This window comes from Mercenaria mercenaria, chromosome 19 (assembly GCF_021730395.1).
Source record: "Mercenaria mercenaria strain notata chromosome 19, MADL_Memer_1, whole genome shotgun sequence".
Taxonomy (NCBI): domain Eukaryota; kingdom Metazoa; phylum Mollusca; class Bivalvia; order Venerida; family Veneridae; genus Mercenaria; species Mercenaria mercenaria.
The window spans coordinates 8,705,414-8,724,545 of record NC_069379.1 but is presented as its reverse complement, the minus strand read 5'-3'; the positions used below and the strand labels follow the sequence as shown (position 1 = coordinate 8,724,545).

General features: G+C 35.4%; 1 protein-coding gene across 5 annotated transcripts in view; it reads right to left on the bottom strand.

Annotated features, from left to right (window-relative positions):
• Positions 1 to 19,132, bottom strand: part of LOC123542745 (dynein axonemal heavy chain 6-like) — an 86,428-nt gene that overhangs the window by 23,086 nt on the left and 44,210 nt on the right. For all 5 annotated transcript variants that reach the window (XM_053531109.1, XM_053531110.1, XM_053531111.1 and 2 more), the window contains 15 exons: positions 16,603 to 16,799; positions 15,073 to 15,256; positions 13,949 to 14,173; positions 13,239 to 13,460; positions 12,876 to 13,023; positions 12,245 to 12,402; positions 11,755 to 11,886; positions 10,889 to 11,060; positions 9,983 to 10,146; positions 6,735 to 6,866; positions 4,679 to 4,839; positions 4,213 to 4,363; positions 3,443 to 3,624; positions 1,592 to 1,778; positions 723 to 877 (listed from right to left, as the gene is read on the bottom strand). In XM_053531109.1, the coding sequence (XP_053387084.1) occupies positions 723 to 877; positions 1,592 to 1,778; positions 3,443 to 3,624; positions 4,213 to 4,363; positions 4,679 to 4,839; positions 6,735 to 6,866; positions 9,983 to 10,146; positions 10,889 to 11,060; positions 11,755 to 11,886; positions 12,245 to 12,402; positions 12,876 to 13,023; positions 13,239 to 13,460; positions 13,949 to 14,173; positions 15,073 to 15,256; positions 16,603 to 16,799 (2,570 nt within the window). The remainder of the gene's footprint in view (positions 1 to 722; positions 878 to 1,591; positions 1,779 to 3,442; positions 3,625 to 4,212; positions 4,364 to 4,678; positions 4,840 to 6,734; positions 6,867 to 9,982; positions 10,147 to 10,888; positions 11,061 to 11,754; positions 11,887 to 12,244; positions 12,403 to 12,875; positions 13,024 to 13,238; positions 13,461 to 13,948; positions 14,174 to 15,072; positions 15,257 to 16,602; positions 16,800 to 19,132) is intronic.

Genomic DNA, 19,132 nt, shown 5'->3' with positions numbered 1-19,132 from the left:
GTGATCCAGTTTCAAACTCGACCTAGATATCATCAAGATGAACATTCAGACCAATTTTCATACAGATCCCATGAAAAATATGGCCTTTAGAGAGGTCACAAGGTTTTTCTATTATTTGACCTACTGACCTAGTTTTTGAAGGCACGTAACCCTGTTTCGAACTTGACCTAGATATCATAAAGGTGAATGTTCTGACCAACTTCCATTTAGATCTTGTGAAATATATGGCCTCTAGAGAGGTCACAAGGTTTTTCTATTTTTAGACCTACTGACCTAGTTTTTGATGGCACGTGACCCAGTTTCGAACTTGACCTAGATATCATCAAGGTGAACATTCTGACTAATTTTCATTGCGATCTTTAGAAATATATGGCCTCTAGAGAGGTCACAAGGTTTTTCTATTTTTATACCTACTGACCTAGTTTTTGATGGCACGTGATCCAGTTTCGACCTTGACCTAGATATCATCAAGATGAACATTCTGACCAACTTTCATAAAGATCCCACAAAAAATGTGACCTCTAGAGTGGTCACAAGCAAAAGTTTACGGACGGACGGACGATGTGGGATCACAAAAGCTCAACTTTTCACTTTGTGACAGGTGAGCTAAAAAATCAAAGTACTGAAAGTACTGAATGGGTGGTCAGCACAAAACTTTGAAATGCCAACTGTGCAATGAAAAGATACTTCCATGAATGAAAACCCTATACTTTAATACTTACTTAGTCTTCTCTGTCAGCATAGACAAATAGAGATTAATCAATTCAAGGTAACTTGTGGGTGTGGTGTAATACTTTCTCTTCAGTTCATTAAAAAACCGATCAGCCATATCTGTTACACTAACATGTATCTCCACACACATCTCTGCTATACTTTGCTGAAATGAGACATTCATTACCAAAAGCTATATCTTTTTGTTCTCTTTTTACATATATGCTACAAATCCCTTATACAATAATAAATGTTTCAAAATTTACATTCTAACACAACCCAACTAAAACTTTGTGTTACAATGAAGCAAAGTCTCTATTTGAACATCACAAATATTAAGTCATAGCATCAGATGTAAAAGCAGCATTACGGAGTAGAAAAACACATAAAACAGGCAAATATTTGGTGGATGTTGTCAAGTTAAGATAGATAAAATAATATCTCAGTGATTTTCTCTTGAATAAAACCATTGTTCTTCAGATGAGTGTTATTATATTACTTGGGCTATATCCCCATTATATAATTCCTTATCATCCAAATATGCAACAAATAATAAAGGTTTAGGATATATTATTTCTTAAACAAATTTAATCAAACTGCTCATTAGAAGTTAAACTACAAACTTAAATATTCAAATTTTGGTCTTAAAAATATATCTTAAATGTGTAATGCTTAAGTGGGGTAGTAATACTATTAATAATGAGATCTTCAACACTAACATGATATACCTTTGTATTAATACATGCACTAAAATGAAATGAAATTGCAAACCTCTCTACCTACAGAATGTTGGCTGAGCTCTTCCTGATAAAACACCTTTAAGACGTAACCCACTGCAGTTAACTTTAAAATGAAATTGAACTATATCAGAATGACTTACCTTTAGCTCATCTGAACCAAGTTCTACACTTTCGAAGAATGATTTAGACACACCCAGCAGAGCCTCACGTGGCCATTCCGTAAACCAGTCAATGGTACAGCAGTTGACAAGAGATGGGAACATACGGCATCGAGTACGAAATGCATTTCCAACGGGTGACATACATAACACTATATGCAAGTTGTTTCTAAAGAAAAAAAACAAGAAGTGAATATATGCAAAGTTTTAGAGGGGGGGGTAAGGGGGTTGTTTGAATTGGTTTTAACCTCACGCATTCATATGGCCACTTTTAAGCTTTTGACAGTAAAGGAAGACCCCTATAATTTCATACACAAGCGGGCACCTGGGTAAAACCACCCATCTTCTACAAGTCACATACACAAGCGGGCACCTGGGTAAAACCACCCATCTTCTGCAAGTCACATACACAAGCGGGCACCTGGGTAAAACCACCCATCTTCTGCAAGTCACATACACAAGCGGGCACCTGGGTAAAACCACCCATCTTCTGCAAGTCACATACACAAGCGGGCACCTGGGTAAAACCACCCATCTTCTGCAAGTCACATACACAAGCGGGCACCTGGTAAAACCACCCATCTTCTGCAAGTCACATACACAAGCGGGCACCTGGGTAAAACCACCCATCTTCTGCAAGTCACATACACAAGGGGCACCTGGGTAAAACCACCCATCTTCTGCAAGTCACATACACAAGCGGGCACCTGGGTAAAACCACCCATCTTCTGCAAGTCACATACACAAGCGGGCACCTGGTAAAACCACCCATCTTCTACAAGTCACATACACAAGCGGGCACCTGGGTAAAACCACCCATCTTCTACAAGTCACATACACAAGCGGGCACCTGGGTAAAACCACCCATCTTCTGCAAGTCACATACACAAGCGGGCACCTGGGTAAAACCACCATCTTCTACAAGTCACATACACAAGCGGGCACCTGGGTAAAACCACCCATCTTCTACAAGTCACATACACAAGCGGCACCTGGGTAAAACCACCCATCTTCTGCAAGTCACATACACAAGCGGGCACCTGGGTAAAACCACCCATCTTCTGCAAGTCACATACACAAGCGGGCACCTGGGTAAAACCACCCATCTTCTGCAAGTCACATACACAAGCGGGCACCTGGTAAAACCACCCATCTTCTGCAAGTCACATACACAAGCGGGCACCTGGGTAAAACCACCCATCTTCTGCAAGTCACATACACAAGCGGGCACCTGGGTAAAACCACCCATCTTCTACAAGTCACATACACAAGCGGGCACCTGGGTAAAACCACCCATCTTCTACAAGTCACATACACAAGCGGGCACCTGGGTAAAACCACCCATCTTCTACAAGTCAGCTTGACGGCTTCCAAACATGAATTAATTCTATATTCCAAGCAAGGTTTCGAACCCACAGCAGCGAGGGATTCAAAATCTCGAACCCACAGCAGTGAGGGATTCAAAATCTCGAACCCACAACAGTGAGGGGTTCAAAACCTTGAACCCACAACAGCGTGGGGTTCAAAATCTCGAACCCACAACAGTGAGGGGTTCAAAACCTTGAACCCACAACAGTGTGGGGTTCAAAACCTTGAACCCACAACAGCGTGGGGTTCAAAATCAGAGACCTTAACCACTAAGCATGGAAGCTACTATGGTAAGTATAAAACACAATGACCAGACAGGAGTAAGACACTTCAGATCTGAATTGTGAACTTCTCACCAAGATACAGAATGTAAAGTACAAATAATTAATGGTTTCTGTATCTGTAACAATATGTGTAAGGATCTCCCATTAAAAACATGAATACTTAAATCCAAACAGTTATTACCTGACACGATTAATACAGAAATCATAGATAGCATCTCTGTTGCCCTCGGCAATACCAACTTCCTTGGCAGCTCCTCGGCAACCAATGATAAGTTGTTCATACTCATCTGGTTCAAACAAGTTCGGTACTTCACCGGAGTTCAGAACATTGTTAATATCCTCGAGGAATTCCTCTACCACAATCTATCGATAAAAATATTTTCTTTCTTAATCAACAAAATAGTTTCTTGGGAAATAGTCAGAACAAATTCAAAAGTGAAATTATATGTAACAGCAGAAAGCAAACCAACATTTACTAATTTTAACTCAAGATAATCAAATAGGTTAGGCAAGATTTATTAATAAACCCTGCCTGAAGTCTGTTTGAAGCTGAAATTGAACTGAATGAATCTTTAAACCAACTCTTCTGTGAAATCATTAATATTCACGGGGGACTTATTTTTGAAGTTGAGTCAATCCATAAAATTTAATCCCAACGAACAAGTAAAATTGGCATTCATTTATGCTCAAGAGTTGAAATCCATGAATTCATATCCCCAAAAAATTGCCGTTTTTACCAAAACCACAAAATTTCATGCCAATGAAATTTAATGATTTTACAGTAATTACAGTAAACAGTTTGTAACATCAAATTAGAAGGGCATAAACTCTTAAACTCAATTTTGGAGCTCTTTTCAGAGATATCTAGAGAAAATTGCTACTGTACCAGTAACTGAAAATAATTAAACAAAATGAGCATCATTAAAACTGGATTGGTCAAAGTAAACGAACCTGTGTATCTGTAAATAAGAAGACCGTGTGTTCATTTTTCACTCCCGCCATGTCATAAAGTTTCTTGATATCATCGTGGAATGCAGCATAGTCATAACCTCTGCTCAATTCTATCTGGAAACATTTGTAGCCGCAAATATGGGCACTCAGTCTGTAAAGATAAATATAAGAGTGAATTCGCCACTGGCACTAAAACTCATTTTTATACCTCATTCTTAATAATACGAGTTTTTAATGTTTCCTCCTTTAAAATACTATTAAAATTATAAAACATTAATTTCAATTAAAAAATAAACTATAGTGACTCTTATCTATTATAAAATATATAAGTTATAAGCCCAGACAAGTACAGAGATTTGTTTCCCTTTACCAGAATGGTGAAGATCATAAACAAACTCGTTTTGGGGCTTTAAAATCATCTAAACCTGTGTATTAAATGCCTAGTTAGTAAGGTAAGGATTCGAACCTTGTAAGCGACTGTTTTCCAGTACCGCCAACACCAACAAGGAGAGCATTACCACGATCTTGTCTGATCATACGCGCTATACGTGACACGTGCTCCATGGCGTCCAAGAAAAACACAAGCTTCATTTCCTTTGACGACTGCATATTGTAGTCATCTAGGTACTATAAACAAATATTGGAAATTTGTTAGTTTCAAATCAGACAGAATTCCAACTATAAATTATTCTGCAAGCATGCTCGTGTGATTTTAATGAAAACATGCTTCTGATGTACTATACAATTTTGCTTATAAGATGCACTTGCTTAAAAGATGCACACCAACATCTGGGGTTTCTTTTTCTTTTAATTTCCTCGCTTATAAGATGCTCCCCACTTTGAACTGGAAATATGACTCCTAATAATGCGTCTTATAAGCGAAAAAATACGGTACTGTGAAATCAGTAATTTTCATCTAGGGGACTAAATTTTCATGAACTTCGTGGTTAAGTTAATCCATGATATTAAATCCTAACAAACACTGGAAAGTACTATACATGTTTTCTTTTAATACTGACACCCACAAATTTAAGCCCAAAATATACAACCATTACAGCCAAAATCCCAAAATTTTATGCCAACATTACATTAATTTAAAACAATTTCACAGTATATCGCTAGATTTTAATATGACCTATACATATAATGGTATATCAAATATTGAAACATTACTTCTTTGTCCCCATAAGTAGCTAAGTCAGTGTGATGTCACTGTTAGTGCGAATTCAATGAAATATTTGTCACATTAGACTATCATAATGTTTTTTGCCTCAAATAAATCTGAAATTTTTCAAATCATTTTCCTTAACGACTGATACCTTTAATTTGTTGCATTAATATATAAATAATTTCTCAAAAAATAAAATGAAATTTTATAATGCATTTAATGAACACCAACATTTGCATGTCTAATCTTTCTAATTCCGATGCTCATTTTAACACAGAGTTTGCGATTGTTTCAGTATTCACAATTACAACTGTCATTTACTTTAGTGTTCACAACTACAGCTATCATTTTTTCAGTGTTCACAATTACAGTAAGGCAAAGTACAACATAAAACGTAAAAACAGAAACTGTGATCACAACTGCATTCCGGTGTTAACAGTTAAAATGATCATGTTCACAATATACAGGTTTGTGTTCACTATAACATTTGGGTGGTAACAATTACAAATAACAAATAACATTCAGGTGTTCACAGTTACAAAATATGCAAATAAAACATGTTTTCAACATTTGTTCACTATTACATTCCAGTGTTCACAGTTATAAAATATGCAAATAAAACATGTTTTCAACATTCACAGTTATAAAATATGCAAATAAAACATGCTTTCAACATGTGTTCACTATTACATTCCGGTGTTCACAGTTACAAAATATGCAAATAAAACATGTTTTCAACATGCGTTCACTATTACATTCCGGTGTTCACAAATAAAAAATAAAATATGTTCATAAAATATGTTTAACACATGTTCACAAACATGTTCACAATCACAATATTAATATTTATGGTACCTCACTTTCTGAATACATCATTCGATGAACGTACTTCGTAAGAAATGCACAACATTATATAATTACAGAAGGATAAAAAGGATTTTGGAAGTTTGGCAAACTAAACATGCAATGTATTTGGATAAATGGACATGTATTGTGGGAAATGCTGTTGAATTTGGGCAATTAGAGGTTAAATATGGGGGACATGTGAATTATACTATAATAATTACGGTAACAACAAAATGAAATGACATTATACAATATTACCCCTATGAACAAACGAGTTAAATGTACAAAACTTTAAAGATATGTGTTTATATTAGGCAAAAATACAAAAGATTAAAGATTATTATATTTAAATTAAGTTTTAAAGTAACCTTGCTGCAAAATACAGGGTTACATCCTCAGACAGGTGCCCATTCATCAACAAGTGTATCGCCCATTTTCTTGGAACACCCTAGGAAAGTTAAAATGATAAGAATGAATAAATGAATATGTAAATTTCGGTTATACTTACATCCTGAAGAACATTTGCTAGTTTTTTATGGTCAGCAAACTCCTCATACAGACGGTCCGCTCGTTCCGTTCCCATCTTGATAAAGTCACCAAACAGGATAGGGTTTGTAACAAAGGAATCTGGAGCAATATCCTGTAATTCAAAGGTGATTTAAAGCATGAATCAGGAGTAATATTGTTACATTATATCAAGAGCTGCAAAGTTAGTTCGAGCTACATTCTGTTATTTAACATGAATTTGGTACAATACTGTAACATTATACATAAAGATACAAACAAAATTCGGCATATTATAAATATCCTGTTATTTTACATGTATCTGGAGTAGTATTGTAACATTATACAGAAATCTATACAAATAAATTTGGAACAATATCTTCTTATTTAACATGAATTTAATTTGGAGTAATGTTGTAACACTATAAAGAAATATATACAAATATCCTGTTACTGTAAAATCATTTAATTTCGTGGGCATGAAATTTCGTGGTTTTGGTCAAAACAGCAATTTCGTGGGGATGTGAATTCATGGATTTCAACTTACGAACATAAAATGAATGGGAATTTTACTTGTTGGTTGGTATTAAATTTCGTGGATTGACTCAACCATGAAATCCACGAAAATAAGTCCCCTACGAATATTAATGATTTCACAGTATTTAACATGAATAAATGACTGTGCAACTGAAATCCCAATATGAAAACCATGTAAAATTCTACTTGTGCTAGTGCTTAGTGTACCAAGTTTTCTACAAATATTTTATGAATGGTTAACTTAACACTAAATAAACATGTACCTTTAAGCCGCTTAACCTTTAGCCTGCTAAATTTCTATAATAGACTGGTTCATCATTCAATTTGGGCAGCACCAATTATTATTCAAAGGGGTGTTCACAAAAAGTTTACTGACTGAATAGTAAACAGAGCAGACCATGATCAGCCTGCACTGGTCTTAAAGGCAGAATCACTTGCTGCCAGCAGGCTGAAGGTTAGAAGCTACAACGTTCTTGAATAAACTGCAACATGCAAGTAAAGCTCCTTTACTTTATAAAGCTAATACAACTTAGGTCCTATGGTAACAGGTGGAGGAAGACCCCAGTCAGGTGACCTGCCAGCGCCACATATGGGTAGGACCACAGTGAGGTTCAGACAAAAAGCAATAAGGGGCAACTGATTTCAAGTAAGCAATCTGTATCCAAACACTCACAAAGATCCCCCTTTGGTCATTTTAAAACATGGTATGCAAACTTGTTTTTGGGTACTGATAGAGAGGATGCAGTAATCCAGCAGTAAAATAATGAACTACGAAACCAAGGGTTATGAGTTCCATGCCAATCTCCTCAATCTTAAATTACTAACATTCCGGTTAAAGTCCTGTGTATAGGTGCTTTACACCTGGCATGCTAAAGAAGCTTCTGGAATCAGAACCTCTTCTGTACCTCACACTCTCCAACTAAAATTACTAACACTTCTGAGAGAGTACATCCCCCATATGATGTACAACAGGCGACCACAAATAAGCTTAGATCTACATACAAATTAGAAACTGATAAGCTCCTGCTAAGAAATGGAACTAAAGGCAAAAACATGCATCAATATTTCTAAGAGGAGGTAAGCCTCTTTTCTTCTAGGTCTAAATGCAACTGCTGAACCTCATAAATAAGTTTTAGACCTGCTTGGTCACAATAATCAATATTCTAAAATTATAGCCTAACCTATAAAGACTGGTAACAGGAAAGTTTTTCACAGAACAATAACTCTTTAATTAGTAATGATAATTCAAATCATAAACTGTCAAATAATAACGCTTATAACAAATAAAAGCATGGGAGTAGTAATACTACAGTTATGTTTCAAAGAATACATATATGTATAAAAAAGACATAGAATGCTATTTAAAAACAATATTCATGTTACTATTATAAAATCTTTACATTTTCTACATCTAGTAAATAAGGGCCATAGAATTTTAGATGTGACTGATCCCCTATTGATCAGGTGATGGAAATTCTAATGTTTTTGTGTGTGTGGAATATACATACATATCTAGCAATACTTATATCAGGACTATATTACTTTAAAACCTACCTAGCTACTATAAAATCAGAATTTTTTGCAAGGGTATTTTTTTGCTATATTTCCTCACCCTCTATATTCATTTAAACACGTATTTGTAAAATTGCTGCGCTATTTATGTTATGAATAACTTATATTATTGTTCGTTTTATTCGACCTGGCGGGGCGGGATTTCAAGACGGTCCACTGCATTATTGTGCAGGATATATAGTACATGTAACCAATGAGGCGTTGAATTTTAGTCGTTGGTTACCGAAGATTACAGAATTAAACAATTATGTTGCTCTATCTATTTCGCTCATTTTTTGAGACTGCCGTTATTTGAATAAGCCAGAGATTGAATCCGTCCTGCCAAGTCGAATAAAACGGATTATAATATAATAACAAATTTGCCAAACATGGCGAATATTCTACAAAGCAAATCAACATAAATTTCAAATACAAAAAATTTTCCACCTCGCAAAAATATCTGATTTTACAGCATACTAAATATATATATGAGATGCGCCATGAGAAAACCAACATAGTGGCTTTGCGACCAGCATGGATCCAGACTAGCCTGCGCATCTGTGCAGTCTGGTCAAGATCCATGCTGTTCGCTAACGGTTTCTCTAATTGCAATAGGCTTTAAAAGTGAACAGCATGGATCCTGACCAGACTGCGCAGATATGCAGGCTGGTCTGGATCCATGCTGGTCGCAAAGCCACTATGTTGGTTTTCTCATGGCGCAGCTCATATGAAGAAAAGTATGATATGGATAATCTATATGCAGGATTTCTAAAAAACCACTTTATTCAAAAATGTGTATGCTCTAAAAATAGGTGTAATACACTCTACTCTCACACTTGTCTTGATTTCTTACCCGCTGTTTAAAAAATAAAGATATTAAAGAGTTAATGAATACATATAATAATAAAACATAGAAATCACATATGCTGGAAAGAAATTTTAATATTCAGAAAGTGGAAATTCTAAATTTTGATATTTTAGGAGATTTCGATACTCAAGTAAAACCAATATATAATATTCATGATATTACTGCCTTTTAACTCTAAGAAATTTATTTTTCAAAAATTTTCATGACAATTTCTTTCATACTAAAAACTGGTCTATAAGGACAAATTGATAACTTTTACAGAAATATTTCTTGTATCTAACTCAATAGGATGTTACCTCAGAGAAATGTTTTCCTGCCATCTCTGACAAGATGTTATAGAAGAAACCTTTGTCTTCTTTATTAATTAGACGATCATGGAACACACGCATGGACTCATGGCAGAACAACCTGAACATCTGTTTATTATCACGGATAACTCCGGTATCAGCTTGCAGTATACCTAAAAAAATAGAATTAGTATGGTGAAATTAGCACACATTTTCGGCACAAACCAGGCAGTGAACTTTAAGAGTGGTATCCATGTTTTACAAGTTGTTCTATTTGAATTGGTCTTACATGGCAGTGAATTTCTTATGATACATCAGATGAACTATTGAAATGAAAAAAGTGGTGAATAACCATGGTTAAATTGAAATAAACCACAGCAACATACTATACTACTGATTAAGGAAGTGGACTGGTAATGAGACTTGGCAATTTCATTGTGATGATGTATACTTGTTAGGCAGCTCAGCATTCTTCAGACTTAAGGTAGTGTACCCGTAATAACATTCTGCAATTTCAACACAGTTACATTTTCTCCACATGCGAATTCGGCACTGTCCGGCCTTCAGTTCATCTGAACTGCATTGGTAGCCAGAAAATGCCAATATAGCATTAGGAGAATATGAATTGAACGAAAATTGTTGAATACCATTAAGGGTCCATTACCTTAAATATATTACTCAACAAGCAAATGGCTTTCCTTAAAAATAACAAATGGAGAATGCTGCAACTAAATAAGAAACATACATCATTTGCCAACTGTCATTCTACCCTAAGAAAGAGAGATTTTACCAAGCTGTAAATGTGCTCTAACATTTGTTTTATCATAAAGAGAATGAACTTTGGCAGAAGAAGTTTTAATGTTAATTTACTTAAAATCAAAGAATCAATTTAAGAATAAACATGACTACACTTACCTTGAATACACTTAGACAAATCTCTCAGGTTGAAGACATAGTGAGATTTAGCGGGTGTCGGCAAGAGATCTGTACTCATACGACCATAGATCTCAACTGCTGCAGCTACAATTGGCTCTGTACATTGTCGTACAGATGTTGGAAAGTCCATCAAGAATCCAGCCAATATTTGCTGTAAGTTAAAATAACAATTTTTACCAGTATATTCATGTACCATTTTCAAGAAACAAAATCATATAGATAAGAGAAATTCTTTTTTTATATAAAAAACCAACAATGAGAATTATATACATAAGTTATACACATTTTTAAGTAACATCAAATTCTCAAAATCATAACAATAAAACATCAAATTCTCTAATTTATTAAATATGAATTTAAACAGAAAGTCTGTACCACCTTTATTAAAAGCCAAAGTGTGGAAAAACAGCTTTATGAAAAACCCTTTATGTTTTGAACATTTTGCACAAACTTTAAGGACGTATCCTAGAATTTGGTGCGAAAATTTTCCCAATAACAGAATTTCTTCAAACTTTGGATATTGAAGGACAATCATCTAAGAAACAAAAAAATGCAATAAAAATCATAGGTCACCGGTATCGAAAAAGAGTTATCTGCCCTTGAAAACGGCATTTCCCCCAAAAATGCCGTTTTCAAGGGCAGATAACTCTTTTTCGAATCTGGTGACCTATGATTTTTATTGCATTTTTTTTGTTTCTTAGATGATTGTCCTTCAATATCCAAAGTTTAAAGAAATTCTGTTATTGGGAAAATTTTCGCCCATCTCATATACAGGGAATTCTAGCATACGCCTTTAAGCAAATAAGTTTCTTTAATTTCTATCTTTACAATAAATTTATACATACCATGAACATGTGCTTGAGACTGTGTTCTGAAGGAGAAGGTATAGTCAGCATGGCAAAATGTCGGATAAATCTGGGTGTTACGTTGTTTCTACCGCCACCAGGGGGCGCACATGCTGCTGCCAAGGTTACATCCTGAAATAACCAAGAAAATAACAATAAACCCTGTCTGACTTATCAAGCGCAGAAGTTGTTAAATTAATTCTTTGAAAAATTACAACTAATAGTCCAAAATCTTCACCTATGTTTGTTTTAATAAAATATGCTAGATATACAGTACTGTTGTCCTTACTAGTCAGAGCATCAATCAATTATGGATAAAGTATCCATGATGTAATCGATGAAATTTATCATCAATGACCATTTTAATTACTGTCTTAATGCCAAAAAATATACCAACCATGTTAAATCAGACAATAATCCACGCACAAAGTTCTTATTTATCTATTTATAAATAAATCACAGAAAATAAGAAAACCAAAATAGTACAGACCTGTATTTCCCTCCAGAAGAGAACATCTCTGTCATAGAAACCACCAAAGTCTTGGTACTGTCTGAGTAGCTCTATTGGAGGCTGAGAGCCGTATGTATCCAGCTTAGGCATGTTCAAATCATCAATGAAGAAAATAACTCGTTTATCACGAGGTGCACCTATAAATAGAAACAGAGTTTATTCTGTTGATATGTTCCAGCTTGCACACTGAAAACACCTTTTCTGGGCAATATTGCAGGCAAATGATTGTCAAGACCAACTTTTGAACAGTTTGCACTTAATTATAAGAACTGATCTTCAGGAGCCAGCACATAACTGTAAGCATTGACCTTCAGGGAGCCAGTTGGATGAGTCAGTCTAAGCTTTTGAAGCTGCCTTAGCCACTGGGCCATGGCAGACCCTCCATTTCTTCTAAACATGGTTATAATAACTGAGTTTGGATACCAGTCTAGGATTATAGAACTCTACCATTGGTTGTTTTCAAGACTGTGCACTGAGACAACATTATCAAAGGCAAGACTTTTTTACTGGTCTCAAAACTCAAGGTTAATAACCTTGTGATCAGGAGATAAAAAAAATCCTAACCCTGATTTCAGTTACATTCTAAAAATGAACTTTGACAACTAATTACCTAGCACAGTTTTCCTTTTCTTCTCTAGTTTACTTTCTATCATTTCCTGGGTACGCTTGCTAGATGTCTGCGCTGAGAAGTTGATAAAGTATGGTACATAGCTTGCCCTGTCTGCAACGTTGTTCAACAAGCCTCTAGCAATGACAGACTGCAAGAGTAAAATATCACACAGTCAATTATGGCTCTTAATTATTTTTTCTAGTAGCTTAAATATGTTATAACTCCTTCAGAAATTAGAAATTTCAACCATAAATAAAACTGATAAAAAAACTTATCGGAACTGTCATTCAAAACTTGTAAACATGGGATGACAAAGCCATAAACTAATACTGCAGTCATATTAGACAAAAAAAACATCCCTACCTTTCCTACACCAGTACCACCAGTGTACAGTACTGGATGTCTAACAGCCAGCAGTTTCTCAAGCAGGTAACCAAACCTCACAGTATCTACTGTGGGAACCAGCATTTCAAAGAATGGAATTTCCTTGTTGTATTTGAAGGATGGAACAATTTTCTCCCACATGTCCATACGCTTTGTCTCAAAGTCAACAAAACAGCTCCACAAGTCTCCACCAGCTGGCAGCTAGAAATTAATATTTCATTAAATTATAATATAAATGTATAAGTTTTTTTTTTCAAACTACAATACAAATATACCCTAGAGTAATACCTGTATAACACACTTCATCAAATTATACTGCACAATCTGTATAGCTCCAGTACAATTGTTTTCTTTCAAAATCAGCAAAGCTTTTCACATTATTTGATGTTTAAAGATATTTGTAAGATATTTGTACACTTGTCAAAGTCACAGTATAATAAGTCGTAGCAATCAATGATTCTAAATACAATATAAGTTACAAATGGACAAATTAATAATGTTAAGCTAAACCTCTGTCCAATTCCTTTTGTTTAACTGCTAGAGATTAAACTGCATTATTTACAGTCACAGCAGTTTGAAGACATCTGTTTCATTCCGTTATGTCCCTTCTGATACACCATACCACATGTCACATACATAAAAGTGAAGTCTATAAAACAATTTTCAGACTTAGGCAGCAAATGACATACCTTTGCATCTCCATTGTCATCAAAAGTGTTCCTCACAAATGTATCAAAAGCATCCCAGTTGGATTCAACAATGTTCCCACCGATACACCATACATAGCAGAATACAAATGTTGTACACAGGAGAATGTTCAGTTTATTTGGGTCCATGCTAAAGTCGGGGCCTCCTCGGCAGAATAGAAGTGACTCCAGCAGCTTGCACAGTGTCTCCACCTTGGCAATGTCCACCTTACAAAATACAGACACAGTAAAACACCAATCAGTCAAAGTCCAAAGGTGACAACCATAATATGTTTGACAAAACAGACTTTTATACTAGTCACAATGACCTGATGTCAAAACTTAATTACAAGGTTTGTTTCATTTTTTTTTATTTAACGCCATTTTTCAACAGTATTTTAGTTCTGAAACAGATGGCAGTTAACTTTATGAATGTTCATGGATTCTGTACTAGTACAAACCTAATCTCCACAAGTTATAAACTACCAACTTCTTCACATGAATTAGAGATTAAGGATGAATGATTTCAGACACAATGTCTTTTACCAAATCATCACAGATCGCACTCACAACCCCAAGATGCAAAGATCTGCACTATACCTTTTTTGCTACGCAGGTTGGCTTTAATTTTTTAGTAACTGTTGTCTTTTATTAAAACAAAACATAACTAAAAGCAACAATGAATTTAAAGTCACATCTTATGCATAATATTGTGGCGCGCCATGAGAAAACCAACATAGTGGCTTTGCGACCAGCATGGATCCAGACCAGCCTGCGCATCTGTGCAGTCTGGTCAGGATCCATGCTGTTCGCTTTCAAAGCCTATTGGAATTAGAGAAACTGTTAGCGAACGGCATGGATCCTGACCAGCCTGCGCATCTGTGCAGTCTGGTCAGGATCCATGCTGTTCGCTTTCAAAGCCTATTGGAATTAGAGAAACTGTTAGCGAACGGCATGGATCCTGACCAGACTGCACAGATGCGCAGGCTGGTCTGGATCCATGCTGGTCGCAATGCCACTATGTTGGTTTTCTCATGGCGCGGCTCATATAAACCTGAGACTATGAAAATAGAAATATCATAGAGTGCTTTGTCATGACAAAGCTCCTATTCATTTTTTTAACATACCTGATTTATAACTTGTGTACACTTCTTGCTGACAAATCTGAGACCAACTTCCACATATCTCTCAAACAGTTCCATTATATAAGTTTTCACTTCCTCCTTCAATCTTCCACTCCATTGGTGCATCCACTTGTGTACATAAGGCATCCACTTGAGTTCATCTGCATCCACGTACACCATTCCACATCTAAAATGTTACAAAATTAATATAAAATTGCCCATTCAAAGCACCAAATTGTGTACATAAGGCATACCCATCCACTTTATACATGGTACTGCATCTAAAATATCAAAATATTAGTACAGAGCATCCACTTTGTATACACATAAGACATTAACTTGTGCACATAAGACATTAACTTGTGTACATAAGACATTAACTTGTGTACATAAGGCATCAACTTGTGTACAGAAGACATTAACTTGTGTACATAAGACATTAACTTGTGTACATAAGACATTAACTTGTGTACATAAGACATTTACTTGTGTACATAAAGTATCAACTTGAATTCATCTTTATCCTGATGTACACTATTCCACATCTTCTATATTATGAAATTAGGAAAGCGCTTTTCATTTAAATCAAGGTCAAGGTCTCTTCTATCACTTTTTCTCCAATCTATAATCAGGAAGACAAAATGTCCTGGAAGGAAATTAATTTGTTGTTGCTAGTTTATTAAAACTCCTTAGTGATATGATGATACCATGCAGATAAAAAATAAAGCTATTTGAAATCTGGCATCCGTGACCATGACCTTTGACCTAGCAAACTTGGTCATGCACGTTTTTGTGATAGATAACATTTATGAATAGTTATTTGAAAAACTAGTATTTTGAAAAAAAACAAAAAAAACAAGCGCTGTCACTAATGGTGACAAATGCCCCCGCAGCACCTTGACCTTTGACCTGGTGACCCCAATGTCAGTAGGGGTGGTGTACTCAATAAGTACTATCAGCAGGTGAAGTTTGAAGGTCCTGGGTGCAGTGGTTCGCATGTAAAGTGCCTTCATGCAAAAAGTTAATGTTGGTCCCTTTGACCTGGACCTTTGACCTGGTGACCCCAAAGTCAGTAGGGGTGGTGTACTCAATAAGTACTATCAGCATATGAAGTTTGAAGGTCCTGGGTGAAGTGGTTCGCGAGTAAAGTGCCTTCATGCAAAAAGTTAACGTTGGCCCCTGTGACCTTGACCTTTGACCTGGTGACCCCAAAGTCAGTAGGGGTGGTGTACGCAATAAGTACTATCAGCAAGTGAAGTTTGAAGGTCCTGGGTGCAGTGGTTTGCGAGTAAAGTGCCTTCATGCAAAAAGTTAACGTTGTGACGAACTAACTAACTAATTAACTAACGAACGAACGGATGGACAGTTGAAAACTAATATGCCTCCCTTTGGGGGCATAAAAATTTGAAGTATCTCCAAAATGGCAGCAATGTTCCAATTTTCTGTACCTGCACAAACATATCATCAACTCAAGGCAAAAAAACTGGTTAAATGCGTAAAAACTTTTTGCACCGAAGTGAAACCTATATATACCTGCTGACTGTTGCTGGTGATGCAACCGCCAAGTCCTGTACTTCAAACAACATGTGAATATATGGTGTGAATTTTATTCTCTCCGAGTTAGCTAGACACAACATCTTGTTGTCGTCAAGTACTGTGTTCATGTTCTCAATCCACAGGGCATCCACTGGTCCATCACATACAACCCACTGGTGGTCTGTAGAGGTGTCCTGTAAAAAAAGTATGTTGTGAGAATTACAAATCATAGTTTGATAAAATTTAACAATGGCAAAATATTTCCAGACTAGAGGTTGCAACAGTCTTGGTTAATAGCACTTCTGAGTCAGTCTGATTCACATGTTTTTAATTTGTTGCTTTTAAGCAAAGAAGACAAAATTGGTAAATTAAGTCTTTTGAAAAGTATTCATTTTTTCCAGCTGAATTTCTACAGGAAACCAAGTTTAGTAGCTAAATAATGGAAAATCAAGCAGGCTATATTTTCCAGAGTTAAGTGAGTTTCACTGAGAACATGTTTTTGGTTCTTATCAAGTATTAAAATACCCTTAAGGGCAGTTTTTGGGCTAAAAGATACCAAAGTAAACTGGTTTGAGAACAATGTCAACAGAAATGTACCCAACTCTAGTCTGGATTTTCTCCTTAAAAACAAAAAGAAATATTAAGTGTTGCTGAAATAATGTTAATGAAGGGAAGTTATTTCTCAAGCATGCCATGACAATATCAAACAACAGAAAGTTTGCTAAAATTAGTTTAGAGCAATACAAATTATAATAAAAAGAAATAAATCACAGGTGCACAAGTAAAATAAATGATTATACCAAGGATTGTGTGAACTTATCAAAATGCGAAACAATGCTATTAAACTTGTTATACTAAAAGTTTAGACAGTGTCACATTCCAGTTGTGCAAAATATATAACTTGGAAAATCTGCAAAAACAACCCTCATGCATACAAAGAGTTTTTACATATAAACTGGGAAAATTCTTTTTCATAAGCTAAATGCATTTCATAAGAAGTTCAGTGATTCAAGACAAAAACCAGCATAACAGTATAGTTTTACAGTTTTATGAAAATTAGCTCAAATTCAAATCAAGGGGAGCTAACTAGGACTGCCAAATCAAGTGCCAAAGTATTACTTCCCCTGGTTGATTATAAAACAGTTTGGAGACCAGTCTCAGATCTGCAGCATGTGGTTGGTTGATTCCTGAGCTAAATTTTGAAACTGACCAATGACAGAGCAGCATTCTGAGACTGGTGTCAAAACGTTTGTTTTATAACCATGTACTACAGTTATACTTGCTTTAGACTGGTAAAATTATCAAGGATGAACTTTTGGTAAGATTACCAAAGCTACATTATTTTTATTTACAAAGATAGATGGAAGAGAATTTTCCCAGTTCTCTGTACAGCATTGGTATATTGAACATGCATTGATTTCAAAATACTGCAATCCCGTTGTAAAAGCCTGACATGCAGGACACATGCAAATCTTGGTGCAGATTTATATATCTAGTAAAATATGTGCACAAAATACATGTATACAATACAGATAGAGAGTGAATATCATAGAAAATAAATATTTTGTATATATGTATACACCTATTCAACAATATTACAGTATAACAAGGTCTAATAAGTCTAACAGTATGTATAATAATCTCAAACCTGTTTAAATTTTTAACTAAGCTAAAACATTTTTAGGCCTTTTAAGATGTCCTTATGTAACTAACCAAGATGATTTAACCTTTGTTTGAGATAGAATGATGACCTGTCCACATAAGCTGCAGGACTGTTTAACCCTAATCATACTGGACATGACTGATTCTGCTTTTGCCACCAGTGTAGATCATGATCAGCCTGTACATCCATGCAGTTATATCATGGTCTGCACAGTTTGCCATTCAGTCATTATCTTCTTGGTAAGCACCCCTTTTAACAGTAAATAGTACTGTCCAAATTGAAAGATGGACAAGTTCATTATAGAAATATAGCAGGGTAAAGGGTAGAGATGTGCTTATCAATCATGGCTTAGATGGCTAATGAATGAATCGTCCATGATGTGACTGTCTACAAAATTTTTCATTGTTGCTGAAAATTATCATCCAAAAAATGCCCCCCTCCCCACAAGTTAATTTAGTCCAATAGTCATGAAAAAAATGATTGCTACTTATGAAAATTAACAATTTTTAAACCCTTAAATTCTTTTGTAGTTCTCATTCCACCAACATGCCGAATGTAAAATTGTATTTTCTGTACAAAATCTAGCATACAAACAAATTAACATGCACAAATAATGATGACTTAATTCAAATTTGCACCAATTATGAAGATATTACTAAGTTATGTTTAAAATATGTTATTTTAGCTTGACTGTGATGAAAGCTTTAAGCTCATTTGAAACATTCTCAATTCCACTTCCTGGGAAGACCAGTACTGTTGATGGTCTTTACCCCAGTGGGGCTTGAACCCACAATCTCTGAGCTAAGCAACTAACACTTTAATCACTAGACCATCACTTTCCTTTTGAAACAGAAATTTCTTTAA